A 26093-nucleotide genomic window follows, 5' to 3' on the forward strand; every position below is an offset into this window, starting at 1 on the left:
CTCACCACACTTCAATTCTACTTATACATACAGACATATAAATATACATATACATAGAGTGATTTTCATAATATATTGCTACATCACAGGAACTTTTAGACAAGTTTTGGCTGCATCTTTTGCATCTCACTTATTTTTAATAGTTTTTTATGAAAATTTAGTTCGTTCTACTATAAAAACCATTTAATCCAAACTTAAAACTTTGCGCAAGTTAAAAAAAAAATTCACCAAATTTCCATCAATATTTCAAGATTTGAGAAAAATCTTTAGAGAAGAGAAAAATTTCGAGTATAGGATTTTTTAACTCATTCAAAACATTAACTAGGTACAACAATCTTGCAGTTGCTAAAAAATTGTGTTAATTTTTTATATTTTTTTTTCGCGGACAGTATTGGGTGTTTTCTTCCTCCGAGTATTCAAAATTGTTTAAGATGTGTTTTTAGCAACTACAAACTTGCACTCTATTGTACTAAAACATAATAAGCTATAAAACTGCATGCCAAAAATCTTTCTAGAAAATCTAATTAAAAACCGTGGAATTGGAATGAAAAGTTTGTGGAATTTTGATAATGTTTGTTGTTATGAAAAAGTAATAAGCATTTAAGAAAGAAAATATTAGTCAAAATTGTTCAAAGTGCTATCATCAGTCAAAATGATATTGGTATTCGAACATTCAAAAATTAGCCACACCAATTTTGCCCACTGTGCGTCCTTGAGTTTACAATTAAAACTTTGACGGCTTAACAATTTTGTAGCAAGAAAAATTAAGTCGCTTGTCGTTTGCACAATGTCTTAGTACGCACCATCTAAACGGTCTAAGGTTAATGGTTAGCAGAAATGGAAAATAGTCGTCGCGCTAAGTGGTAATTTAACTCCTAACAAAATTAGAGGCAACATTAAGTATCATTTTAACTAGTCCGTTGTGTAGCGCAACAAAAAGTTTCACGCTTTCAACTTTATTTTGTATTTTCTTTTATATTTCTTCTTTAGCACTTATTTCTTGTTTTTTTTTTTTAACATGGCATTCAAAATACAACCAAAGCATTCCAAGTACATAAATAGAAATAAGAGCATTAAATAGTTGAAATACTTGGAATTACAAAGTTGTGGATATCATAAGAAAGTAGTTGAGAGCGAAACTTTGCAAATTTCAAAACAAAAATGCAAACTGGAATAAAAATATGAAAAAGTGACGAATTAAAATAGAAAAAAGTGTAGCTACCTAAGTTATGACGACTTTCGCTTAAGTGCTTCCTTCCTTCTACCTTTGTCGCATTCTTCCTGTGAGCACGAAATTTTCGACTGCACTTCAACACAATGCTCTGATGGTGCTATTCAACATCTACACCAACTAAATTTCCCTCACTCTTTAAATGTGCCGCTATTTTCCACTTACCCATTACCGTCGCATGCAAAACGATTTCGGTACCGTTTTTTCAATTCAATTTACTGCACAAATACAATAACGACGTAAAGAATTGCTGAAGGAACTTATAATGGGAAAAAGATATAGTATGAAGAAAATAAGTCAAACAAGCTGAAGGCAGGCGACAATTGACAACGCACAAATATTACTACAACTACAAATACAACTACAATTGCAGCGCAAAACTACATGAACATCAAGAAGAATGACTGACATTTAACAATACAGGTATTAGGTGAAGTAAAAAGTTCTCAAACTTTTTTCACTTTATTCCGATGCAGAAATTAACTAACGACTGAACATCAATTTTTAAGACCGAACTGAAACCTAGCCGAACATTTTCCGGGGCCAATGTAATAAAGCGATTTCCAATAAGAGGTGTTATTGTGATATTCAAAGAAAAATGATATTTCTTAATATAAATGATCGGATGTTTATTATTTATTGTGGAAAATAACATCAGGCAAATGACCACCATGACCACGCTTACAGGACAATATCCTTTTCATGAAATTATCCATATCCTCGATAGCCTCACGAATTCCATATTTGAGGTCTTGAATCGACTCAGGGCAGTTGGCGTAGACCTTCTGTTTCACGTGGCCCAAAGAAAAAAGTCACAAGGTGTTAAATCACAAGATCTCGGTGGCTAATTGTGATCACCTCTTCGAGAGCTAACACGGTCCGAAAACTTTTCCGGTAAAAAATCAATGGTTTCGTTGCTTGTGTGGCACGTAGCGCCGTCTTGTTGAAAATAAACGTTGTCCAGATCAATACCATCCAATCCTGGCCATAAAAATCGTTAATCATATCTCGATAGCGCAATCCATTCACCTGTTATTGGAAAACCCTACATAGGTTAGGTTAAGGTGGTAAGTGGTCTATACGAACAACTCACTAACAGGTCTGTTGTGATAGCGCTGTGCGACACGGGAACCTCATTTATTTTTCTTCGTGAAACCATTTTCAGAATCTTATGAAAGCTGTTACGCATGTGTCTTCATCTCTCCATGATCTATTGGCCTCTTGAATAATGTTGTTTTTAATTATTAGTTTGCTCGTGGCCGTACGTTTCCCAATGATACTTTTATCATAAAGCAGTTGAGGAATAGCACCTTTTCTGGATAGCTCATTGGCTTTACAATTTCCCTCAATATCTCTGTGTTCCGACATTCCCGTGCAACCTTCGATCTTAGTATAGCCGCATTCATTGATTTAATGGCCGTCTGACTATACGACAATATATTTATAGCAGTTTTTTTACGGCATAAGTAGTTAGATACAAAGTCACTTCTTTTATAGCTTCACACTTCTGCCTGATAAGTTCTGCAGTAGTCTGGTAGTTGAACGGATAGTCCCAGTCTTAATACCTTCGTTATCACTTAGCTTAGAACCATCTCTACAGAAATTGAATGCCCTCTGTCTCCATGGCCTTGGTGTTTGCCACTTTAATCTTGAAGGTATGCTTGTCTTGAATAATGTGTCAAAGGTGAGTCTTGGAATTGAATGGTACATTTCTTGTTTTTGATTTTGTAATAAATAAGCAAACAAATAAAGTCCCATATTTATTTTCATTAATAAAAAAGCAAAAAAGGTACACAAGTCTATTCAAAATAATAGTAGCGCGACGAATTATCAAGTTTTAACTACTTTTAATGACTTTTTTTTTTACTACTTTTTTTACTACTTTTCGAATAACTTTTTTACTAAATAAAAAAATCAATGATGAAATGATGGAAATCATTTTTTGAGCCTTTATGTATCAGCTGTCCGGCTCACAAGTGTCAAATATGATGAATATGTTGAATCTGCCCATAGGGTGATTAAATTTATATTTGAGTTTTATTCTTTATATTTTTATAAAAGCCTAACGCATTCTACAACAAAAACTTTCTATATTAAGGTGCCAAACTTTATAAAAAGTTCACAAAAATTATATGATATGCCTAACTATTTTTATCATGAATAACTCAACATTTTACATTCTGCAGCTACAGTTGAATTGCCAATTGTTTTCACTTATTTTTGAACTTTTAACAAATAATAAGTTTTTTATTGAAAGCATTGTATATATATTTTTTTACCAAAGTTTGCAAGTTTTGAAACTTATAAAAAATCAAATTAAATAAAAGTAAAGTTATAAAAAATAAATAATGTAGTAATATTCCGCGCTGCTATTATTATATGTACATATTTGTAAAACTCAACATAAAAATTAGTTCCTACTTGTAAGCGAAAATCATTAGGTTTAACTGAAATTTTTATCAACCTCAAAACTAGTTTAAACTTCAAATTATTATTTAATAAACTTCGCTAGTATTAGCTTGAACTATCTTTTTATTTACACGGCCCAATATGAAGGAAAGTAAACGAATGTGGTTTGTACTATGATATGAACTTTGATTAATATAAAAATAATTACATACCAAAAGTTGTTGAACTTCATTATAATTTTAATATTGTAGTTCTTCAAAGACGGAATAGACACTTACATACTTACTTAAAAGGCTAACTGCACTTACAGTTCAATTTTTTGCGTTGCATTGAGCAGAACATTGTTGCTTTACTATTGTTATTGATGACAGAAATTCTGCGCTTACTAAGGAAACTATGTATTTAGGATCCTTTAATGTCGTTATATCGTGCACCAGCCACTTGGAATTTTACCTTGATGACTTGGCAAGACAGTTGATCTAGAAAACTTTTTAACTATAGCGAAATGTGCTGGAATATTTCATCAATTGATTGCTGATAGTTTGCCAAAATATCATGGATTATTTGATGCAAAAAAACCATGCAAAGCGGATACCATGCTATTCAATAATACTTCAGTACAGTTGAATCCCTTAAAAAATAACTCTCCAAAAATGGAACTATGCAATAAACGCAACCGCCTTGTAGAGATGGAGAGAGAGAGAGAGGAATAATGTATTATATGAACTTAAAGAAAACTACTTTTTGTTTGCATTTTTAGAGTGATTCAAGTTTCTAATGATTTAAAAAGAGTTATTTGTTTTTATTTCATCATAAAGTGTCCGTTCCAATCAAAATATGTAGTTTGCACTGATTTGTTTAATGCAATAGGTCTTTTAAATTAAAAATGTACTCATATACATTTTTCATGAAATTAATTTATTTTGAATACACACTGTGCTAAAAAACTATAGCGTAGGGGCTTAATTTTAGTAACTTTTTTATGAAAAAATGTGCATTCTCGCCGAGCTCCTCCTCCTATTTGTGGTGTGCGTCTTTTTGTTGCAGTAATGGAGAGGCAGTTTTATAGCCTATTAAATTTCGATGTGATAAGGTGAAAGTTTGTAGCGGCTCAAAAGTAACGTTGGCCTTAGACAATTTTTTTCTTGCTGGAGGTCTTGCGCATTGTGTCCATATAACGAATGCTCTATATTTTTTTATAGTGAAGAAAAACCCAACACTGTTAACAAACAAATTAAAAAAAAAAAACACGCAATTTGTGAGCTACTTAATATGTTAACTTTAATATCACAAAATTTTAAAAAGTGCATACACAAAACTGCATTCGTTTTTCAAACAGTTCTGATTAAAAAGTTTGAAATTTGCTGATTTTTTGTTTGTTTTTTGTTTGCATAAAGTTTAAAACTTTGGATTTTTGGAGTAGAATAAATTATATTTTGTTAAATAGAAAATGTTTTAACTAAACGAAAAACAAATAAATTGAAAAATTAGGCCAATGAGTCCCTGTGACATAGATTTTTAATACAATTTATGCATAGTATACTTTTTTATCCATAAAAAGTGATCTCAAGTAAATGAAATTGGAGTTTGAGAGAATCATTCTGTTTGTATCTACTCACTTTGATACAATAAAAATTAGTACTACTTTTCAACTGCATTCAACCTTCTTCAAACCTTAAAATAGCTCGTACCCGTGGAACACCCTATATTTCAAACAATTTCCAACGCTTGTTCGAATTTTGCATTGCATTGTAATTTAAATACAAGTTTTATTGCCAACGGAAATTGGCGGTGTCGCTGAAGGCGTACCTTTGTTGTTCCTAAGTATGAAGTACTGGTAAATGGCAAACTCAAGTGCAGTAAAAATGAGACTGCCATGGTATGGTAATGCTATTGTATTGACTACGAAATAATGCTAGTTGAGCTTTGAAGGAATGGATTCTATCGACTTATACATGCAATAAATTACTTGAATTACGTTTTATGTATCGCGAGAGCTCTAAAACTGTTTGCGAGCCGTAATTTAAATCTGGAAATACAATATTTTGATCTTCTATTCAATTTCTTGCATTCTTTAAATAAACTAAAATCAATATAAATTCTAAAAACTGCTGTGGTGAAAGATGATTCGTGGTATGTGTACCAAATATTAAATTATTAAAGGGCATTCATTGTATTTTTACATATTTTTGTAATACATTTTAATATCGGCTGAACTTCATACCACCTAAAACTGATTTAAGGGAAAATTTTCAAAAGCCTTTATGAGTCTCAATCTGCCCTCTTATTCCAGCTTTTGTTTGTGATTAAATGAAGCCCGCTCATCATTGGATATCTTTTATTTGTATGGAAAAGCAATGCTGCTAACAATTAATGCAAATCTTTATGGCAAACAACCTTTTTCGTTTTGTTTTCCGACGCGTGTGCAAACAAAGCTGATGGCTTGTCGGCTCGGGAACACGCAGCATACAATTTTTCTTCCGCGAAACATGAAAACGCAAAGTTAATACCACAAACTTCTAACGACGCACAGTGCGGCCGATTCCCAAAAAGCTGGCCAAAAGTCGAAAAAAAAAGTTTCTAAATAGAGTTTTTTGGTCTTTGGGTTGGCTACAGTAATGCCTTGAGTAGTGAAAACCGTTCATAGCAACGTCGTGTACCCTAAGTATCCTCTGTATTTTCAGTCGCAACGTGGCCTTCGTTTGAGCATCGTATTACTGTCGATGAATAGTGAAAGTTGTACACATTTGAAAGATTTTGTAATGGAGTAAATTGAACAAAACCAAATGGAATCATCTTCGGAAGGTTAGTAAAATACGAGAAATCTTTAGTACATATCAATACCTCGACACAAAATTTTTAGCTGCAGCAATACGTAGATACATTTTTTGCAATTTTTTTTATAAAATTTGAGTTTTCAAACTGTATAGTAATACAACGCCGTCATATGCTGCTTTGAAACCTATTAAAGGTTACTCAAAAAAGTAATGGTTACTGAATAAAACAAGATTCAGCTGCTACCTTGCGACCCCGAAAACATATAAATTTACATGCATCTTGATTATGTTCTTGAATATACGCTATTTCACGTGAGGGGGTGGCCAATAGGGGTAGAAGGGGGTGGATTTTCAAAATTTTAAGATCAAATTCGTAATCAGCGACCCCGACAACCCCCGAGTAAGAAATTTGGAATCAATTACTTAATTTTTTGAGTTTTGGCAAGCTTTTCGGGAATCGGCCGCACTGTGCGATGGGATTGTGATTTGTTATTGGTAGCTAGACGCACTTGACATTGCAGCCGTTTGAATTATTGGCAAGTTCACGGGAATCATTGGGATGCATGGAATCTAACATCCGGTCCTTTGTGCTTTTCCTTGATAATTATCGCCTGGATGATGGTGCTTATGCACTGTTTCACAGTCACTCTCGTCCCCTTGCATAGTCAAGGCTGATTGTAGTTGATTAACCTGAATTGAGGCTCTCATAATTTTCTTTGTTTTTAAGCTACCCGTATCGACACAACTTTCGATTACTCAGAATTGCCGGCTTTTCCTTTGTATTTTTCCTAATCAAAACAAATCATAATCAGCCAATTCATTCTAGCTACTATGGGAACCAGCTGTAGTTCGTCACAGCAGTTTTTGTGGCACCAGCGCACTGAAATTTACATAAATTTAGAACTTTTTTATTTTTCAGCTTTTGTTTGAGGTTAAGCCATTATCGAGTATTCAAGAAACCAAAGCATGTTTAGACTTGTTCGGTTTTTACTTTGAGGTTTTCTGAATTTTATTTATTTCTATACCACCGCATTGAGGCGAAAAAAATAGTCGGCCAAGGTATTCCGGAGTTCCTGTGATGCTAACGCACGGCAATTAATTTATATGGGCATAAATATTTATTTCTATTCCTTTATATTTATTCTATTCCTTTACAAGAAATATAATTACAAATAATTAACAAGTGTAAATAAATATATTATAGAACTAAAATATCTAACTACTACGGCTATCGATACATTAGAGCGTGCCATTTTTTTTTTAATTTTTTTTTTTTGTAAATACTTGTATAACCGACTTTGTTTCGGTGACTGTTGACTTTTACTAGCAATGCTGAACGCAAAAGTCTATTGAAGTATAGCTCTAGAAAAGATTTCGAGCCTCCTTATTTTTAATTTTGGTTATTAATTCCTAATCATTGTTTTTTATTTCCTTTCATTATTTATTCTTTCCATTATGTACTTTTGTGGTTTGTGGGCGCGAAAAATTAATTTTTGATGTTTATATTGAAATACATGTTGCCGGCCGTTGCTCAATGATTACCCCGGATATTTTTGCGTTCTTTCTATCAATGAAATATAATATTTGAGTAGGTGCCTTGGTGTTTCATTCCCTATTTGGCACAATATGCAGATGTCACATGAATAAACTCCCAGTGCAGTTTGGTGAAGTTCAGTCTATAATGTTCTGTCAGACTTCCCGCAATATTCCTCAGGTTGATCTTAGATATGTTAAGCTCATGTAATCCTTAAATTGCTTTCGCTATAAAAGCTTAGAAGTGCTTTGGGAGGTTCACACCTGATAAATTGACTCAGTGCAGATTCCTATGCGCTTCTCTTTTCTCTCCAGAGATGCCACGTGTGCTAGACTACATACTACTGTGGGCAAAAAGTAAGGTGCATTTATTTGTCAAACTTCGCGGAATTAAAATTTTGCTCTAGTTATTTTTTCATGAGTTGGCAGCACTGTTAATAACATCTGGGCCAACTTTCATGTGAATGTCATTATCAGTAATATATTTACGCTTGTGTTTACCAAGCGACCAAGAGTGCATTTTTCGATTTTTACAATGTCTGATTTGATTGAGCAGAGAAGTGCCATCAAATTTTGTTTGCGAAATGAAATTTCGGCTGCGGAAACGTTTAGCATGTTACAGAAGGCATTTGGTGATTCGGCCATGTCGCAGAAAAATGTTTATAAGTGGTACAAAGACTTCAAAGAGGGTCGAGAACGTGTTGATGACTTGGAGCGCTCCGGACGACCATCGACGTCAACAGATGACCAACACGTCAATAAAGTGAAGGAGTTAGTGCTCAAAAATCGTCGGTTGACTGTTAAAGACCTTACTGATATGATCGAAATATCAGAAGGATCTGTGAAAACCATTTGGAAAGACCATTTGGGCCTACGTCAAATCTCGTTTGGTATCGAAAACTCTCAATTTCTTGGAAAAAAGTCGTCGCGTCTATGTGTGTGAAACAATGCTTTCAGACTATCAGGACAAGCTCAAATGCATCATTACGGGAGATGAGACTTGGATTTATGCTTACGACCCTGAAACAACCGACCAATCAAGCGAATATCGTGCTAAAGGCGAGGCCAGACCGAAAAGAGCACGTCAAAGTCGTTCAAAAGTAAATGTCATGATGACACTTTTTTTCGATTTTCGTGGTGTGGTGCACTATGAATTCCTTCCACCTGGCCAAATTGTTAATAAGGAATATTATTTGAGCGTTATGCGTCGTTTACGTGAAGCAATTCGTGTAAAAAGACCAGAATTATGGGCCAACAACTCTTGGTTTTTGCATCACGATAATGCACCGTCTCACACTGCACTCGTTCTTCGTGACCATTTCGCCAAAAATTCCACGCATATCGTTCCGCAACCACCGTATTCGCCTGATTTGGCTCCGTGTGACTTCTGGCTATTCCCAAAACTCAAGAGACCATTCCGGGGAACGCGTTTCGAGGAAAATCGAAGAAATTGCTGATGGCTATACCGGAAATGGACTATTTGGCATGTTTCGGGGATTGGAAAAATCGTTGGCATAAGTGTATTTCATCGAGAGGGGATTATTTTGAAGGGGATGAAATTGATTTACAAGAATAAATAAAGATTTTTAATTTTACAACCAAATTCACCTTACTTTTTGCCCACAATTATATATATACAAACGGCTTTCAATGAAGTCATTATTAAGTTATCTGTATGCATATTAGGGCAGATACATTTTTTCAACATCGTTCCTAGCAAATTCGGATTGTACGTAAAATTATAAGAAATAATTAAAACTCAACATTCTTTAATTAATACGAAGTTAATATGAATGATTATATTTATATAAGCACTATGAATTTTATTTTCTTTCTCAATACAACCTTATATTTTGGGGTTTTTTGGTAAGAAAAATTAATTTTTAATATGTATTTCTTATTTAATAAATCACAAGATGGTTGTTTGGTTTAAGTGGTGATTCTCTAAGAATCCAATTAGCTCTTCCGCAACATTTTGTTGCTACATCCTCGCTACCAACAAGTTATATGGGGCATTCCCACACGGCAATATCCAGTCTGTGCGATTGAGAAACCTTATAAGGTTGTTTACGTCTATACCAGCCAAATCAAATTAAAATTTGCAGAAAAAAAAATTCTTTTTAAGATCCTTTTTTCCAATCATTAATTTTTTTTACAATTAATAACGTATTCACAATTATTTTGGCTTTAGATACTTTTAAGATTCAATACGTGGTGTATTTCCTCTACTTTCTTATCTTTACTATCGCATAAATAGTCAGCTTCTTTTAAAATTTGAAGGGCTCGAAAGTGACTTCAGAGCTTTGCTCTAATGGAATTTGTTTCTTATAATTTTATGTAGAATCCGAATTTGCTAGGAGCAACGTCGAAAAAAAGTTTTATACAAATTTATGCACCCTAATGTATTCCATAACATTATCGGATATCGACTATGACTAACAAATGACAAAGTTCCAAACTTTTGGGAGGATTTGCAAACATTATTAAAGCCACTATACATGGAATTATGTGCACTTATTGATATGAGTACACACTCATATATACGATTGCATACTTAGCTCATATGTTTAAAAACATATAAATTCAAATAATTGGGAAGTAGTATTATGCTAAGTGTGTCTTCCATAAACGCATGTTTCCCGACATCAAAGAGCCAAACATGCCAACTTATGCACACGAGCATCTGCTCATAAACTCATACATACGTGTACCTACATACGAGGTGTGATGACTACGTTCTGGGAATTTGTGAATAAAATACATACAAACTGAGTTACGAGGAAAACTTGGCTATCGGGTCAGGATCCATTGTCGATAATAATTAACTTCCTGTATACGGCTATGCTGAGTTCTGAGTTCCCTTAAGGTGCGACTCCCTCTTGGGGAATAAGAAAATGTCGCATAGGCAATAGTGGAGCTATGGAGTGTGTGTGGCAAAGTTTCAATGCATTTTTTCATCAAAAACTCTCAAAGGTGAGAAATAGGCTGGCATGTGCTTGTGAGTAAGACTCAGCTGTTCGCAGGGAGTTCGGACGGCATACGTGAGATTCTTACTACCAGATGCTCCAAAATTGAACTCTGAAGTTACTATTTGCTCAGCAGGTACAGATTCACGATGAATGATGCCACGGATATCGAAAACCCCGATTAGCATTGCCTGTAGTCGCAGCTTGGACACCTTTTGGCTGACCGCTCCGCTCATATTTATTATGTTGTTGACAGGACCTGCAGTTCGCGCTCACGCCGTGTGTGTAGTTCATCTACTGAAAAACGAAACCCTCAGGCAGTGGTACTAAGCACGCTTTCTATTAAGTGTTTTTGTATATTTATTTCATTCTGCAATTCTTTGTTAGAATCAAAAAATGCGCTATATTTGGAGCATTTCCTTATAATTCGATTTAATAAAATATATAAATTCACTTTTTCTCATTTATCTGACATTTATGTAACGTTTTTATATAGTTTAACCGATTTTGTATCATTAGTGCCCTGGGATGCATCTTAAGACAGTCTTAAGAACAGCACAAATTCTTTAATGAGGCTTGGATATTTTTTCAGCAAGCTTGCGAACTCTTTCAACGATCTCTAACTCTCTTTCCAAGTCTTTACAGAAGATTATCATAGTGTCGATATCACTGCAATCTCCCGCAGCGAATCGTTCTCAAGACTAAAATATCGCTTAGTCGTTTTCAAAGCGAACCGATTCCGTGTCAAGAGAGCCAAGTATGTATTTTGGACATGGTCTTAAGTTTGTTTGAAAATTGGTTTAAGATATTTGTAGGTCCCAGTATTATATTATAATAAGTACTTATCCAAGGTTGGAATGTATATCGGGCGAGATTTTCAGAGTTTACTTACATTCGCATACTTATTATAAGATTTCTGCAACAGGTACCACCAAGGACCAATAAGTCTACGTGATGGTTTTCAGCCAGCCAGGTCAACCTAACCTAACCTGACAATGCTGAAAATTTTTGTATGAAGTTGTTTAATGCCTTCGATTAGTTTTATTATTATATTATTATTATTATGAAGAGATTTAGCACTGCCACCTAAAATATCTATTGTGCCCCCTTCATGGTTTCAGAGTATTTCTCTGAGCCCAACTTCCTCAATATATTTTAATATTTGTTCTATTTTATTGAGTTTTATTTCCTCCTACTGTAAAATATGTTTACCCATGTGTTTATCCCATTAACGCATCCGCGCTGAGTTCGATGCCAGCACATGTTTGGCGGTTTCAACTTCCTCTCTACAGAACCTAAATGAGCCTTTGGTGCATTTTAGCTGGTTAGTAAGATGATAATGCAATCTACAATTCCCTCTGATGCTTCAAAATCTAGAATTTCTGTGATAATTTTAAAATTATTCTTATTTAATTCTATACAATCCTGAAATCGATTTTAAGTAAAGGCTCCCTATCATTAATTTTCATTGCGTAAGCCCAGTAGATTGGCCCAATATGATCTTTTTTGCTTTTCCTCTACTTCTTGAATAAGAAAATAGGAGTTACCATTTTCTAGGCCACAATATGCTTCTGAGCTCATAAATTGGGAGCCCACTAATTTATCTGCTATTTCGTTCCTAGTATTTCCTATGTGCTTGCAATCCATAGGATAAGTACCTGGTTGTCCGGAATAAATATTCAGTTTATCAGGATATTTTAGCACCAGTTCTGATTTTTGTTTTAATAATTTTATAAATTTTTATTTTTTAAGATCAAATATACTTAAAAATGTTTTTCTTTTGGAAACAATTTTTCTTTATTATTTGTAAAAAATACTTATACAAAACTTATTTTGCTTTAATCGCTGATAGATTCATGTTAGGATTCCATTACCTTTTCGAGTTATATACAAATATGTACAGCTAATTAGTGAAAAATACCGCGCATGAAACGGGCGTAATATACGGGTATACGCTGACGCTTCGATTGACTTTTAAGTGACGCAATTAATTGGTAAAAAACTGTTTTCTACAAAAATGTTGTAGTTTTTTGAATTAAGAATATTCATTATCTCTCATTTAGATCATGGAAATACCTCATTTCAGCAAAGAGTCATTTTTCGGTATGTTCAATTACTGAAAATATAAATGGTTTATGAATTGAAGATGAATCACTGAGTCAAACTGATGCAATGAATGGTTTGCGCATTAAACACAAACAAAACTTCAATTTGAACTAAAAAATTCTTCTTTCCAATAATATCAACGTCGTGGTATTACCAGTTCCCGTGTTAAGTATAACTAAATTCGGAACTAAATTGCCACACCTCGTACTGGAGTTTTGCGCGCAACCAGAAAACCCAACAACTCGTTTAAACCTTTCGAATATACATAAGTTAAAAGCAAAGTTAGACTTGTCGTACCCGTAGGGCTTCGCAGAGTTTTGGCAACTTTCTCTGAACTATTTTCATGGAGGGTAAAGAGTGTTATGTGTTAATACCACATTTCTCACTGTCAAGTGAGGCAGACTCACTGGTCGCACGTTTTCGTTTTCAATTTTTATCTCGCCATTTAATGGAATGATTAAATTGATGGCAAAAACTTTATCAAACGCCAACAACTCGGTGCCGAAAGATACAACAAGAGCAGAGAAGGAAACCGAAATAAACACGAAATGTAAGCAAAAACTTTTGCTGTAAACAAAAACAAAACAAAAGCCTCTCCAGGTTTTTTTCATTCGAAACTGAGAAAAAATGGTAATGGAACGATGGTCTGAAAATTTGTGAAGTACTACAATTAAATTTCAGCTCTTTCAGGCTTTTCTGATGCTTGCCTACAGTGTTGTTATTCAGTCTGTTATGTTCGTTGGCATTACTTATTATTATTCTGGCCCTTTATTTAAGGTTTAACGAATACCTCAGCTCCTGCTATTCTGCTCATTTGACTCGAGGATCGTCCTGGCAGCAGCAGGTGAGTAAATATACAATACCTTAGCGTTTACTATAATTGCCATTTAAGGTCACTCAAACGCTACGAATTATCTACTCTTCTCAACCGAGTTAAAATTAATAACCCTGAATGCATTCCTTTTTTTTAATGAATGCGAAAGGTGAACTACAATAAAGTTGAGGCGAAGCGATAAGTGATAAAGGAATTTGTTGAATATCCTCAAATTTAAACTGTTTAAAATGAAAACCGAGTAAATGGACTTAAAATATGGTAGATTTCTATACAAACTTAAGTGCGTCTTCATGCCAAGTACTCCAAGTATTTTAGACATGGTCTTAAATTTTTCTGAAAACTGATTTATTTTCTTCTGGCTTCAGTGTTGTACTAAATATTTCTTATCCTTTCAAATCAAACCAAAATTTAGAAGTTTCAATTTCATTCAAATAGTTCTTCCATGCCAATATGTTTTTAAGGATACCTCGCAAGCAATGCCAAACTTCTAATTGCTTAACTTCGAAAATCTAAGAATCATTAAACTCTCTGCAACGCGGATGAATTTCCGCTCGACCGTTTCCGTTCCGTTTTTCTTGTTTCTCTCCATTACTAATATTTATTTTACTATTTCGTTCGCTGGCACAAAAATACAAGGCTTCCCAAGTGTGAGTGTATTTATTTTTTAGATTCAAACACACATGTTTTCTTATATATTAATTTATTTTCATTCTACAGACTAATACTATTAGTTAAAAGTTACAAAAATATTAAGTTTAAATTTTAAAATATTAACATTAAATATAATTGGTTCATTGGTTAAAATAATTGGTTCATTCCTTGACTAATTGGTTTGGTTAGTTGAATGAACACATAATCGAATATTTCAATGACTATGGAGCGAGTTAGGAGCTTGACAGAGATTTGCCAACTCATTGCGGTTAAGGCTGCCATTGATAACATTGTGAACTAAAACTAGTACGATATAGATTCTGCTCCCACACAGTTACTGTAGGCCTAGCATGTCCGTCTGCCGATTAAATAGGAAGGACCATTAGGCCAATCAATCTTATTCAAAGCGAATTTGGTAAATACTTTTTCAGCTCTTTCGATTTTTTGGAATGAGCCCCGATGTGTGGGCTTCATATTGCCGAGCAATTTTCGAGTCGACTTCCTACCAAGGCAATATAATGCGATATGGTAGACGAGCTTTGAAGTTACTGGTGGCCTACCAGGATTAGAGATTGACCACTTGACATCAAAAATATATAATACCCAGATCTTCACCCAGATTTCGTAAAAGCGATTTAGTGTCCAGTGATTTAAGTTGTTATTAAATAAATAAACGTTTGATTTCCCGGTAAATGTTGTCATAATATATTTTTTTAAATTGGTATTTAAACAAAGCTCTTCATAAAAATATCTGCTGTTCGGAGTCGGCTTGAAACTGTAGGTCCATCCATTTGTGGAATAACATCAAGACGCACACCACAAATAAGAGGAGGAGCTCGGAGCAATAATAAATATATATGTATAATATTTATATATCTTTATATATTCACAGAAGCTCGAAAAAGTTCAACGCAGCTTTGTCAAGTTTGCTTTGCAAAGTCTTCATTTTAATGAGCCGTGCCCTTATTGTGGCGCCTTTTGTAAGCTAATAAACTTAAAATTACCTTTCTCAAGACGTATAATCCTCACTATTGTTTATCTGTGACATTGTTTGTTATATCATTGATTATTCGGATCTACAGGAGCAGCTTAACCTCAATATTCCCCGAAGAGTTTTGCGCTTTTACTCTCCGTTAATTAATTGGTAACATTTTAAATCAATCCAAGATTTCCGTTTTTTTTTAGTTGTAATTATATGACATTTAATTCTTATCTTTAAGTCATTTGGTACCTCTTGTTTGTAGAGGTATTGAAACTACAGACATAATAAATGAAATGAAATGAAATTAGTTAAATTTTTGTGAATTTTGGACAAAGTTGGGAACTTTAATTTAAATTTTTTTTTTTTTCTGTTATGTAGTAGGGGGCCAACCTGCGGCTCGCGACCATATGCGGCCTTTAGAAGGATTATTTGTGGCTCTCAATAAATTTACCCGAGTTCGTATTTCTTCACTTCATTTTGTTTTTCTGAATGCATTTTAAATTAACATTTTTCTATTTCCAATATATATATATATATAATGCTTAACAACAGATCTGTAGTTGCAGACATCATTTTGGTTACCCGATTTGTAGATAGGCTCAATCGAGCAGAGTTTCGACCAATCAATAAAAATCTCATTGCCTTCACATTTCTGGAATACAGAATCTGGAGTCTCGACTATTTCGCACAATGTTATACTTTCTAGCTCAGTCACATAAACTCTATTCAGACAGTTTAGAGGTAATTGGTGTGAAATCATTCTTCTGAGAATTTCCCTTGCAACAAATTCATTGTTGTATTGACTAGGTGTCAAACCTTGAAACCAAATGTTGTCAATGTCATCCATGCGCGGTTCCGTGCCAGGTGACCCAAGTATTTCGACCATGGTAATCAATTTTTCTGAAGAGTGATTTATTTGCCAGCTCGAATATACTAAACAGTAAACTGACTAAAATGGAGAAACACATTTTTTGATTTTGAGAATTATTCAATGTTGAAAATTTGGTATGGAGAAGTCATATATGTATATCCCCGGTTCTTTTTAACATCTTTATAATTTTATTTTTATAATTTTTTAGGGTAAAACAGAAGTTCAACAAAGTTTTTTGTGTAAAAATTTTCGGGAAATTTTTTTGTCATTTCAAATTTTAGACTTCTTCCTTACTTTTCAAAGCGAACTAGTGCAAAATACCGTGTATCTATCCCGTATTGCCATATATCCGGCCAAGGACTATCATTTGTATGCATACAGCTTATGCTGCTACAACAACCGTTCAATACATGTATGGAGTATGTTTTGCAGACAGGCCCAATAGCTGCAAGGGTCGTTCAATTGAAACTGCAGCGATATTTTCAATTGATTCAAAACAGCGATTAACTTTTTCATTTGGGCCTATGGGCCGGAAGTATACGCAATTTTTCACAACGCAATCTTCATAGAGGATTTTATCAATTCTTTTTAAGATTTTCGCTCAAAATCGGATTCATATTTGTAAATACTAGATTTTCTACTCAACATTTGTTAAAAGAGTATAAAAAACTATAGTAAAAAGAAACTTGAATTGGAAAGCTAATAGAATTCATTTAACATCTAAATGCCTCGACTGCTTCATTTCTAAAACACCAATAAATGAGTAAATCTTTCCCGGAATAGTTCAATAAGATGTGCGAATGCTGTCATTTCTATATTTTCCGAATATTTGAATAATGTTAGTGCATGAGAAAATTATATTATTCTCAACTTTATCCCGATTTGCAAAGAAAATCTTACATATGGATTATAGAACGATCTGAGATATATGTAAACATGGGGATTATAAATTTCTCACTGAGTGAAGATCTGCAAAATGCAAAATGATGCTAGATCTCAACTTGAGAATTCAAAGTTTCTGAAGGGTGAATAAACAATTATTTGGTGCTGATTAAGCCATAGCTGTTTTCATTTGGCTTCTTAGCAGTAACACACGAATGCATATGAAAATAATGTTTTTTACGTTAAACCGAATGAGACACTAAATTTCCATGTTTCATCATTCAAAGTCTACAATAATTTATAAAGGGGGGTTCAGTTTCAAGGCCCGATGTTTATTTTGAATAAAATACATTTTTTTTAGGAAATTATTATCATTTCTCTTTATTATGATAATATTGGTATGGCTCAATTACGTTTAGAACAAAATATCGGCCAAATGGTCGCCGCGGCTTCGGCAGCACACCTCCAAAAACCACCAAATGCAAATAGTTCATTATCTAAAGTGTGGATAAGTTTCAAGGGCCGGTACTGATTTTGAATAAAATACAATTGTGTTAAGAAATTATTGTCATTTCTCTTAAGTATGATAATACTAGTATGGTTCAATTACGTAAAGAGCAAAGTATCGGCCAAATGACCGCCGCGGCCTCGGTGGCACACCCCCATCCGAAGCTCCAAATTTTCGATGACGCTGAGGCATAATTGGGGTTCTATGTCGTTAATGTGCCGAACTATCTCATACTTTAGTTTTTGAATTGTTGCTGGCTTATCGACGTACACCTTTTCTTTCAAATACCGCCAAAGAAAGAAGCCCAACAGTGTCGCTGACGTTTGGGTGTGGTTCACATTCAACATCGGCCCTTGAAATTTAACCAGCCTTTATAAATAGTTTTTTATATTAAACTCTATGACGAAAAAGTACCGCGAAAGGCGTAGTGCACCACGCGTACCTTCCATCGGGCCAGACAGTCAATAAAGAATATTATTTATCCGTTTTGAAGCGTTTGAGAGTATCTGTACGTCGCAAACGGCCAGAAATGTGGGCAAACAATTCTTGGATTTTGCATGATGATAACGCGCCATCACACCGAGCCCAAATTGTGCTGGACTATTTGACCAACCACCAAGTAAATACCATCGTGCAAGCACCGTGTTGACCTGATATGGCCCAGGGTGACTTCTTTTTGTTTCCCAATTTGAACTTATCACGTCGTGGAAGGAGATTTCAGTCGGTAGAGGAATGGGTGAGAATGCGACGAAAAAGCTGAAGGTCATCCCTTCTTCGGCCTCCCAGGGCTGGATGGAGTACTGGGTTAAACGTTGGCACATGTGTGTTGCTTCAGACGGGTCATATTTTGAAGGAGATAAAATAAATTTGCCGGAAATTTAACTATGTTTGGTTTCATTTAAACATTCCCGGTACTTTCTGATCATAGAGTAGAATACTAAGAGATATTCTTATTATTTTTATATTTATATCAAAGCACATTGAACAGGAGTAGCAGTAGAGCAAAAAACAACAAGTGTATTTTAATTTTGCTTTTGGTCCCTAAAATGTCAGAATCTGTGAACAAAGACTGATAGTTTAAAGCAATTTAAATAAATTTCGGCATTTTAGAGACCAAATTAATAGATAAAATGAAATCAGCTGCTCTACTGAATCGACAAGTGGAATGTGCGTTGATTTAATAGGTCTATGAATAAGTTCGTGCGGTTTTTTTTCGAAATTTGAATTTCGGATCATTCCCATGGCTTTTAAACATTTGGAAATGGTTGATTGATCAACTCCCAAAGTTTTTGCAACCTCTTCTTGCGTTTGAGCCGGATCTTGATCGAGCAATTCCTCCAATTCGGTATCCATGAACTTTGGCGGCGCACCCTCGCGTTCTTCGTCTTCCAAGCCAAAATCACCACTTTTAAAGCGTGCAAACCACTTCTGGCACGTTCGCTCAGCTAGAGCATGCTCACCATAAACTTCCACCAAGATACGATGACTTTCGGCTGCTTTTTTCTTCATATTAAAATAATGAAGAAGAATTCCCCGCAAAAACACATTATTTGGCACGAAATTCGACATTTTCAAGTGTGGTAAAAATATTGTTGTTTACGTTTCAAATAAAAAACTTATACTGACGTTTGTGCCTTACGACAGTAGCTCTCCAATGAATGTTTGGAAATGTGGATCGATGGAATAATAATCAAGTTACGCCATCTGTTGTAAAACCGCACGAACTTATCGATAGACCTATTATATATTTATATTTTTCTCGTTTTTTTTTATTAAATTTCCACAATTCGATTCAAAACTTTGAAAATTATATTTGAAACTTCATTTACAATTATTTTGAAACTAAAATTTGTTGAAAACTAAAATCACCAAAGAAAGACAAATAACTAGTGGAGAGATGAAATTCACGCCACCTATGGATTAAACGCTCGCTCTCTCTCTGAGTTTTAGTATTCACTTCGACTATTTTCAAAAAAAAAATCTAAAAGAAAATAAAACATAAAAAAAACAGAAAAAACAGAAGGCAATTTAGTCTACTGGGCGAAAATTGTAACTGCAAACAACAAAAAATATAAAAGTAAATAAAACACACAAAACAGCGCCGTTGAAGAAATTAAATAATCTGTCCATTTTAACAAATCAGCTCGCATTAATTCATTCAAACGCGTTCAAATAGAGAATGGAGGCATGAACAACAGAAGGGAGAAAGCGCGCAAGTGGTGTCACATTTAAGAAAACTTGTTAACCCAAAATCACAACCAACCACAAGTTCAGCGCTTAATGCAACTCAAACTTTACGGAACATCTTGAAAGTAATTAAAATCGACTGTCCACGCTTGCAATGGTCAGAGTGTTTTCACAACATGCTGTGTCAGCCAATACCAACTGGGAAAATTTTACGCATTTTTTTATAGCACTGCGAATGTTTTTCTGCTTTTTCTTCATTCACTTTCAATTACCTACTAATATTTGTTTAGGAGGTTTTGATTTTTATTCTTAAGATGGGTGGTTAGTGTGGGTAAGTGTTGATAGGGAACTTTTAATTAAGTGTCCTCCATTTGAATTACCATTTTAATTGTTTAAGGGGGTCGTGGTTAAAACTTTGATTAGAGTTTTTTGCTTTTTTTGCATTTTTATACATTTTCTTTTTGCCGTGTTTTTAGTGTGTTTTGTGGGAATGATTTCTTTTAAATCCGATTTTTCTTACTTCCTTTGCAGATTTGTGAATTCAAAGTTAATAAAGCGTACGCTATTGTTAGTTCATCAATGAGCTTCTGGATACCCGGTTTCGTTATGGTTTTTATGTATTACCGCATTTATCAAGAGGCTGTTCGCCAGGAACGACTCGTTTACAGGTAAGAAGAATACAATAAATGATTTACTTATAACAGATTACGTGAGCGATTGTACAAGGTGGCGCAAACACAGCTGCAGTATATAAACGGACAAGTAATGGAGAGCGTAAAAGTCAAAATAAAGGTTTCCATTACTCAAAATAATTTTTTTTTTATAATTAAATATTAAAAAAGTTATTCAAACGCAAAATTGAATGATTAATGATAAGTGATTAATTTTGCGCCACATTCTATTACGATTGTAAACAAGAATAGCCGACCACTCCTGACGAGACTCGTGCTATTAAGCTTATTTTTTAATTTTTTCTTAATCAGCCGTGTGTGTCGGAAATTACGAAATTTAAGTTTCAGGTTTGAAAATGAAATTCAGACGGGAAATTCATTTCTAAGGAAGAATACTTCATTTTCAAAATATATTTATCATTTATAGCTGCACCCTTTTTTTCTTAATTTTATATGTATCTCTCTCCTATCTAAATTATATAATATATGCATGTATGTCTCCTTTACAGATGTTAGGTGTCTATTATAAATAATTGCTAGAGATAAAAGTTTCTTCCAATAACTATTACAAAGAACACAAGTTCGGACTTCATTTTTTGAACTATTTCCTCTAAATATTGACCGTCACATCGAATAGACTCTTGGAATCTGATACTCTGATATTCCATACTCCGTGACACTCACTGAAGAATTGTTGTCGGGATGCCACTAAAATCGCGAACGATATTTTCTTTTAATGCGGAGATGGTTGCTAGGCTTGTTTCATGGACTTTACTTTTAAGACAAATCTTAAAAATCACTGGAAAGGCTTATTAGTTTGTTAGGAAAGAAATGCACAGAACCGCCATGGTCTCTCTGGCCATGTGCGTTTACTGAAGGAAAGATGTTCTTTCATTATTGGATGAAAAAAATCGTCCAGCTTGCGCCGATAATAGACACAGTCCACAGAAAATGCTTGACAATTTAAAAAAAAAAATATGCTCCAATTATTACACTGCTTTACAATACATACCCAGTCGTCAAGTTGGGACTGTGAAATAGTTGTTGACGTCTTGATAGTGGGCCCTGTCATTTAGGTGTCCAATTTAAACAAAAAATGGACTTCGTTACCCTAAAGTTTGTGCTTACCGTACGAAATCGCTTCAACATTTTCTTACAGAAATTTTCATGCTAATTGTGTTCGTTAAGCTAAAGCGCTTGCACGATTAGAATTTTGAAGACTGAAGTCTAAGATCGCATGCACAATAGTTTATGGAAGTTCACGGTTTGCCGCTCACTTACGCACGGACTAACGCAGATTGTCGAATTCAAGCGTGTCAGGCAATAATGTTTTTGTTGTGCCACAAAACGTGAGCAACAGAGGGTGTTAAGTTTGTTCATGTTCCAAAAGACAAAATAAAGGGAAAGGTTGGGTAGATCCGTGCGGCACTTCAATGAAACCAGGCGAACATGTTTGCTGCATCGCCAACGATGTGTGCTGCAAACATCGAGATCGGAAGGGGGCGAAGTTCTCTAGTGGCCCTCTTTCGATGCCTATTGAAATTTGGATGGCTAGAATGAGCCCAAGATGGTCCATCCCTTAGTTGACGCTTCGTCGAAAACAATAATTTTTTAGTAATTTTTTTATATATCCTATAGTGTTTTTTTCAAAGGATTTTGATTTAGAACAAGTACTGATTGTGTCTTAAGGAGCGACTTCGGAAACTGGATAAATTCAAACCCAACATCAGTTAAATACTTTCTTGCGGGCATGTTAAAAAGTTAGAAGACCCAGTGAAAACAATTCATTGGGCTGGGGATGTTGTGGCACAGGAAATATCCAAAATTCGATACCATTCATAAAATAACATCAATTATTCTATTCGCATCGACCCTTTTTCAATTTTTTACTACCTTTTCTGAAAGACTTCTCTAAACGCGATTTTTTGGGTGGTGGCTCATCTTCCATTCGGCACTTTGTTGCTTCACCATCTCCAGATACAAAGTTGTGAAGGAAGTTCTCGTCTTTTCTCGCCTCTTTAATGACGTCTTTCGAATGTTGAATTCTGAGCAATTTTTGATCTTCAGTTAACCTTTCGTAAGCCCAAATGATCAGTTAAAATGCGATAAATCGATGATTCCATGAATTTCAAAGATGATTTTGGTCCATTTTTAATAAAGTTACGAACAATTTCGATTTCGACTTTTTACAAATATTATCATATTACATACAATAATTGTATATGCATATACTTACAATACATACCTATACTCTTTAACATTTCTTTCTCTGTTTGCACAAGCTATTTCACATGGTACACCCTTTTAAGACATGCAATTACCGTGTATTGTGTTTTACTTACAGTTTCCTCACCGGAACAACTTTCATTGGATTTACGTAATGCAAAGAATATCCATCATTTTTATCAAGTTCAATGATATTTAATATTATGTTCCAATACTAATATTTTCCGCTTTGTTTATACAAAGTTGCGCAGCTCCTCGTGCTACAATTCTCTTATATTATATTTTTCTGACCGCATAGTTTTCATTCAATATATGTATATGTACATAAATTAACTACACATGCATTTGAATATTCCAGGTCTATGACTGTGACCTTTCTACATGGCGCCCACAGTCACACCAAAAACTTACTTTTTCATAGAACTGAACGCTCGACCTTTACTTTTTTGAATCGTAAAGCTAACGTTAAGTGAAGTAAAAATGCTGACCATTTTCCGCTGGATGTCTTTAGTGGGCTGTTAGTAGTAGAAATTACGCTCCAAAAAATCTTTAACTACTTTGTGTTTGGTGATGCAAATCTATGTTCGGGGACTCAAGCCACAGGTCGTGCAGTGGATATACAACGCTGAAAGTGCAATCAGGTTAAATGAGATTGGCCTCTGGCCTGGCAATCTCTCAAGGGACATGGTAGCATTTTCGGGCAATTAACACCGTATTTCTTCGAAATTCGAACAGATCTCTCTATCCGCAAACTAGAGTTTGAGTGTCGTCCTAGGGTAATCTCTCCAAATAGACAGGATTGGATCGAGGAGAAAATCTGCACCGAAGCTTGCACCTCTATCTTCACTGACAGTTCCAAGATGGAATCGGGAGTCGAAGCAAGGGTTTTCTCTAAATCAGCAATTTATCTATCTATAAATCCCATCAATCTTCTCCATTACATCAGCAGCTCTGGCTGGCTGTAGATATCTGCCTGTTGGAGGTCTCATAATGGTATCAAAAACGGGGCTTTAGTGCTGCCTTTTGTTTGGTGAAGCGGTATGTATGTGTATTAGAGCATTCAACAAAATAGGTAGGTTAGGTTAGAACACACTCAGGGTCATAGCATATTGTGATGACGATTTTGCAAGTGGCTTCATTACGCCATCTTTCATTTGCTGTCTTACAATTTCCTAAAAGATAAGTAGTTTACATGTTTGCAAGGGTATATCTATATCATTGTCAATATGGTGCTGATTTTCCCTAGTCCATCGGCTTTGCAGGTGAAATAACTCAGCCATCTCGTTAAGAGATATGCGGCATTTCATAGCTACTTTGGAGGTTGTCGACTGCTTTGTGAGGGATTTTATCGCCGCTTGGCTATCAGTGAAAATGTAGATATCATCTCCAGGTATCGCATCATACTGTACCAGTGTCACGGCGTTCATTATTGTCATCAGTTCAGCCTGAAAGACACTACAGTAGTCGGGAAGCCGAAAACTGAAGAAGATCTCCAGATGTTCAGAATATACACCTCCGCCCACCCTGCCCTCGAGCTTCGAGCCATCTGTGTATACATGGACAGACTCGCACTGGACAAAGGAGGTAAGGAACAGAAAGTTCGATTCAATTTTCAGTACCACTGAAGTGAAAAGTCGGAACAGGCGGCTATTTATGGGATCAATACAGGATCGAATGTACTAGCAACGAGGTGGTTCCAATCACTATGTACGGTAATATGGATTATATTGCCCACGAACTGAAGATTATATCATTAGTAAACTCGAAGAAGTCCCATGAAAAAGCTCCTCATAAAAATATCTGCCGTTCGGAGTCGGCTTGAAACTGTAGGTCCTTCCATTTGTGGAACAACATCAAGACGCACACCACAAATAGGAGGAGGAGCTCGGCCAAACACCTAAAAAGGGTGTATGCGTCAATTATATATATATATATATATATATGATGCTTTCCATTTCAATTCAACCGGGCTATTCGGGTCATGTTCTTCGATTTCGATGTAACTCAAATATGTTGCTCTCTAGTCAAAATAATGAGACATATTTTTTTGTTCGCCCGAAAAAAATTTTTTTCAAGAGTTATCAATTTTGTTTTTCGGCTCTAAATCGATTTTTTTGAGCAATTTTTGATCTTCAGTTAACCTTTCGTAAGCCCAAATGATCAGTTAAAATGCGATAAATCGATGATTCCATGAATTTCAAAGATGATTTTGGTCCATTTTTAATAAAGTTACGAACAATTTCGATTTCGATTTTATACAAATATTATCATATTACATACAATAATTGTATATGCATATACTTACAATACATACCTATACTCTTTAACATTTCTTTCTCTGTTTGCACAAGCTATTTCACATGGTACACCCTTTTAAGACATGCAATTACCGTGTATTGTGTTTTACTTACAGTTTCCTCACCGGAACAACTTTCATTGGATTTACGTAATGCAAAGAATATCCATCATTTTTATCAAGTTCAATGATATTTAATATTATGTTCCAATACTAATATTTTCCGCTTTGTTTATACAAAGTTGCGCAGCTCCTCGTGCTACAATTCTCTTATATTATATTTTTCTGACCGCATAGTTTTCATTCAATATATATGTACATTAATTAACTACACATGCATTTGAATATTCCAGGTCTATGACTGTGACCTTTCTACATGGCGCCCACAGTCACACCAAAAACTTACTTTTTCATAGAACTGAACGCTCGACCTTTACTTTTTTGAATCGTAAAGCTAACGTTAAGTGAAGTAAAAATGCTGACCATTTTCCGCTGGATGTCTTTAGTGGGCTGTTAGTAGTAGAAATTACGCTCCAAAAAATTTTTAACTACTTTGTGTTTGGTGATGCAAATCTATGTTCGGGGACTCAAGCCACAGGTCGTGCAGTGGATATACAACGCTGAAAGTGCAATCAGGTTAAAGGAGATTGGCCGAAAAAAATTTTTTTCAAGAGTTATCGGCAATTTTGTTTTTCGGCTCTAAATCGATTTTTTTTAATTATATAAGAAAAAAATTTTTTTAAATGCCCATAACTTAGTCAAAAATGAACCGGTTTTAATAATTCTGAGCTCAAAATGATCGTCATTACTTACACGAACGACTTAATGTAGAAACAATAGCAAAAAAGTAACAATAGCAAAATTTTTTATTTAGCAAAAAAGAAAAAAATTGAAATTTTTTCGAAATTCAATATTTCAAAAAGTGTATTTTTTTTATAACTTTTTCCAAATCAAGAAGACAC

At 34.7% G+C, this 26093-nt stretch overlaps 1 protein-coding gene across 1 annotated transcript in view; it reads left to right on the forward strand.

The window, feature by feature from the left end:
* The window catches only part of LOC129236197 (octopamine receptor beta-1R), a 101478-nt gene that overhangs the window by 54278 nt on the left and 21107 nt on the right, over positions 1 to 26093 (forward strand). The window contains exon 4 of the mRNA XM_054870440.1: positions 20470 to 20606. Coding sequence (XP_054726415.1) covers positions 20470 to 20606 — 137 coding nt within the window. The remainder of the gene's footprint in view (positions 1 to 20469; positions 20607 to 26093) is intronic.

Source organism: Anastrepha obliqua, chromosome 1, assembly GCF_027943255.1.
Source record: "Anastrepha obliqua isolate idAnaObli1 chromosome 1, idAnaObli1_1.0, whole genome shotgun sequence".
NCBI lineage: Eukaryota > Metazoa > Arthropoda > Insecta > Diptera > Tephritidae > Anastrepha > Anastrepha obliqua.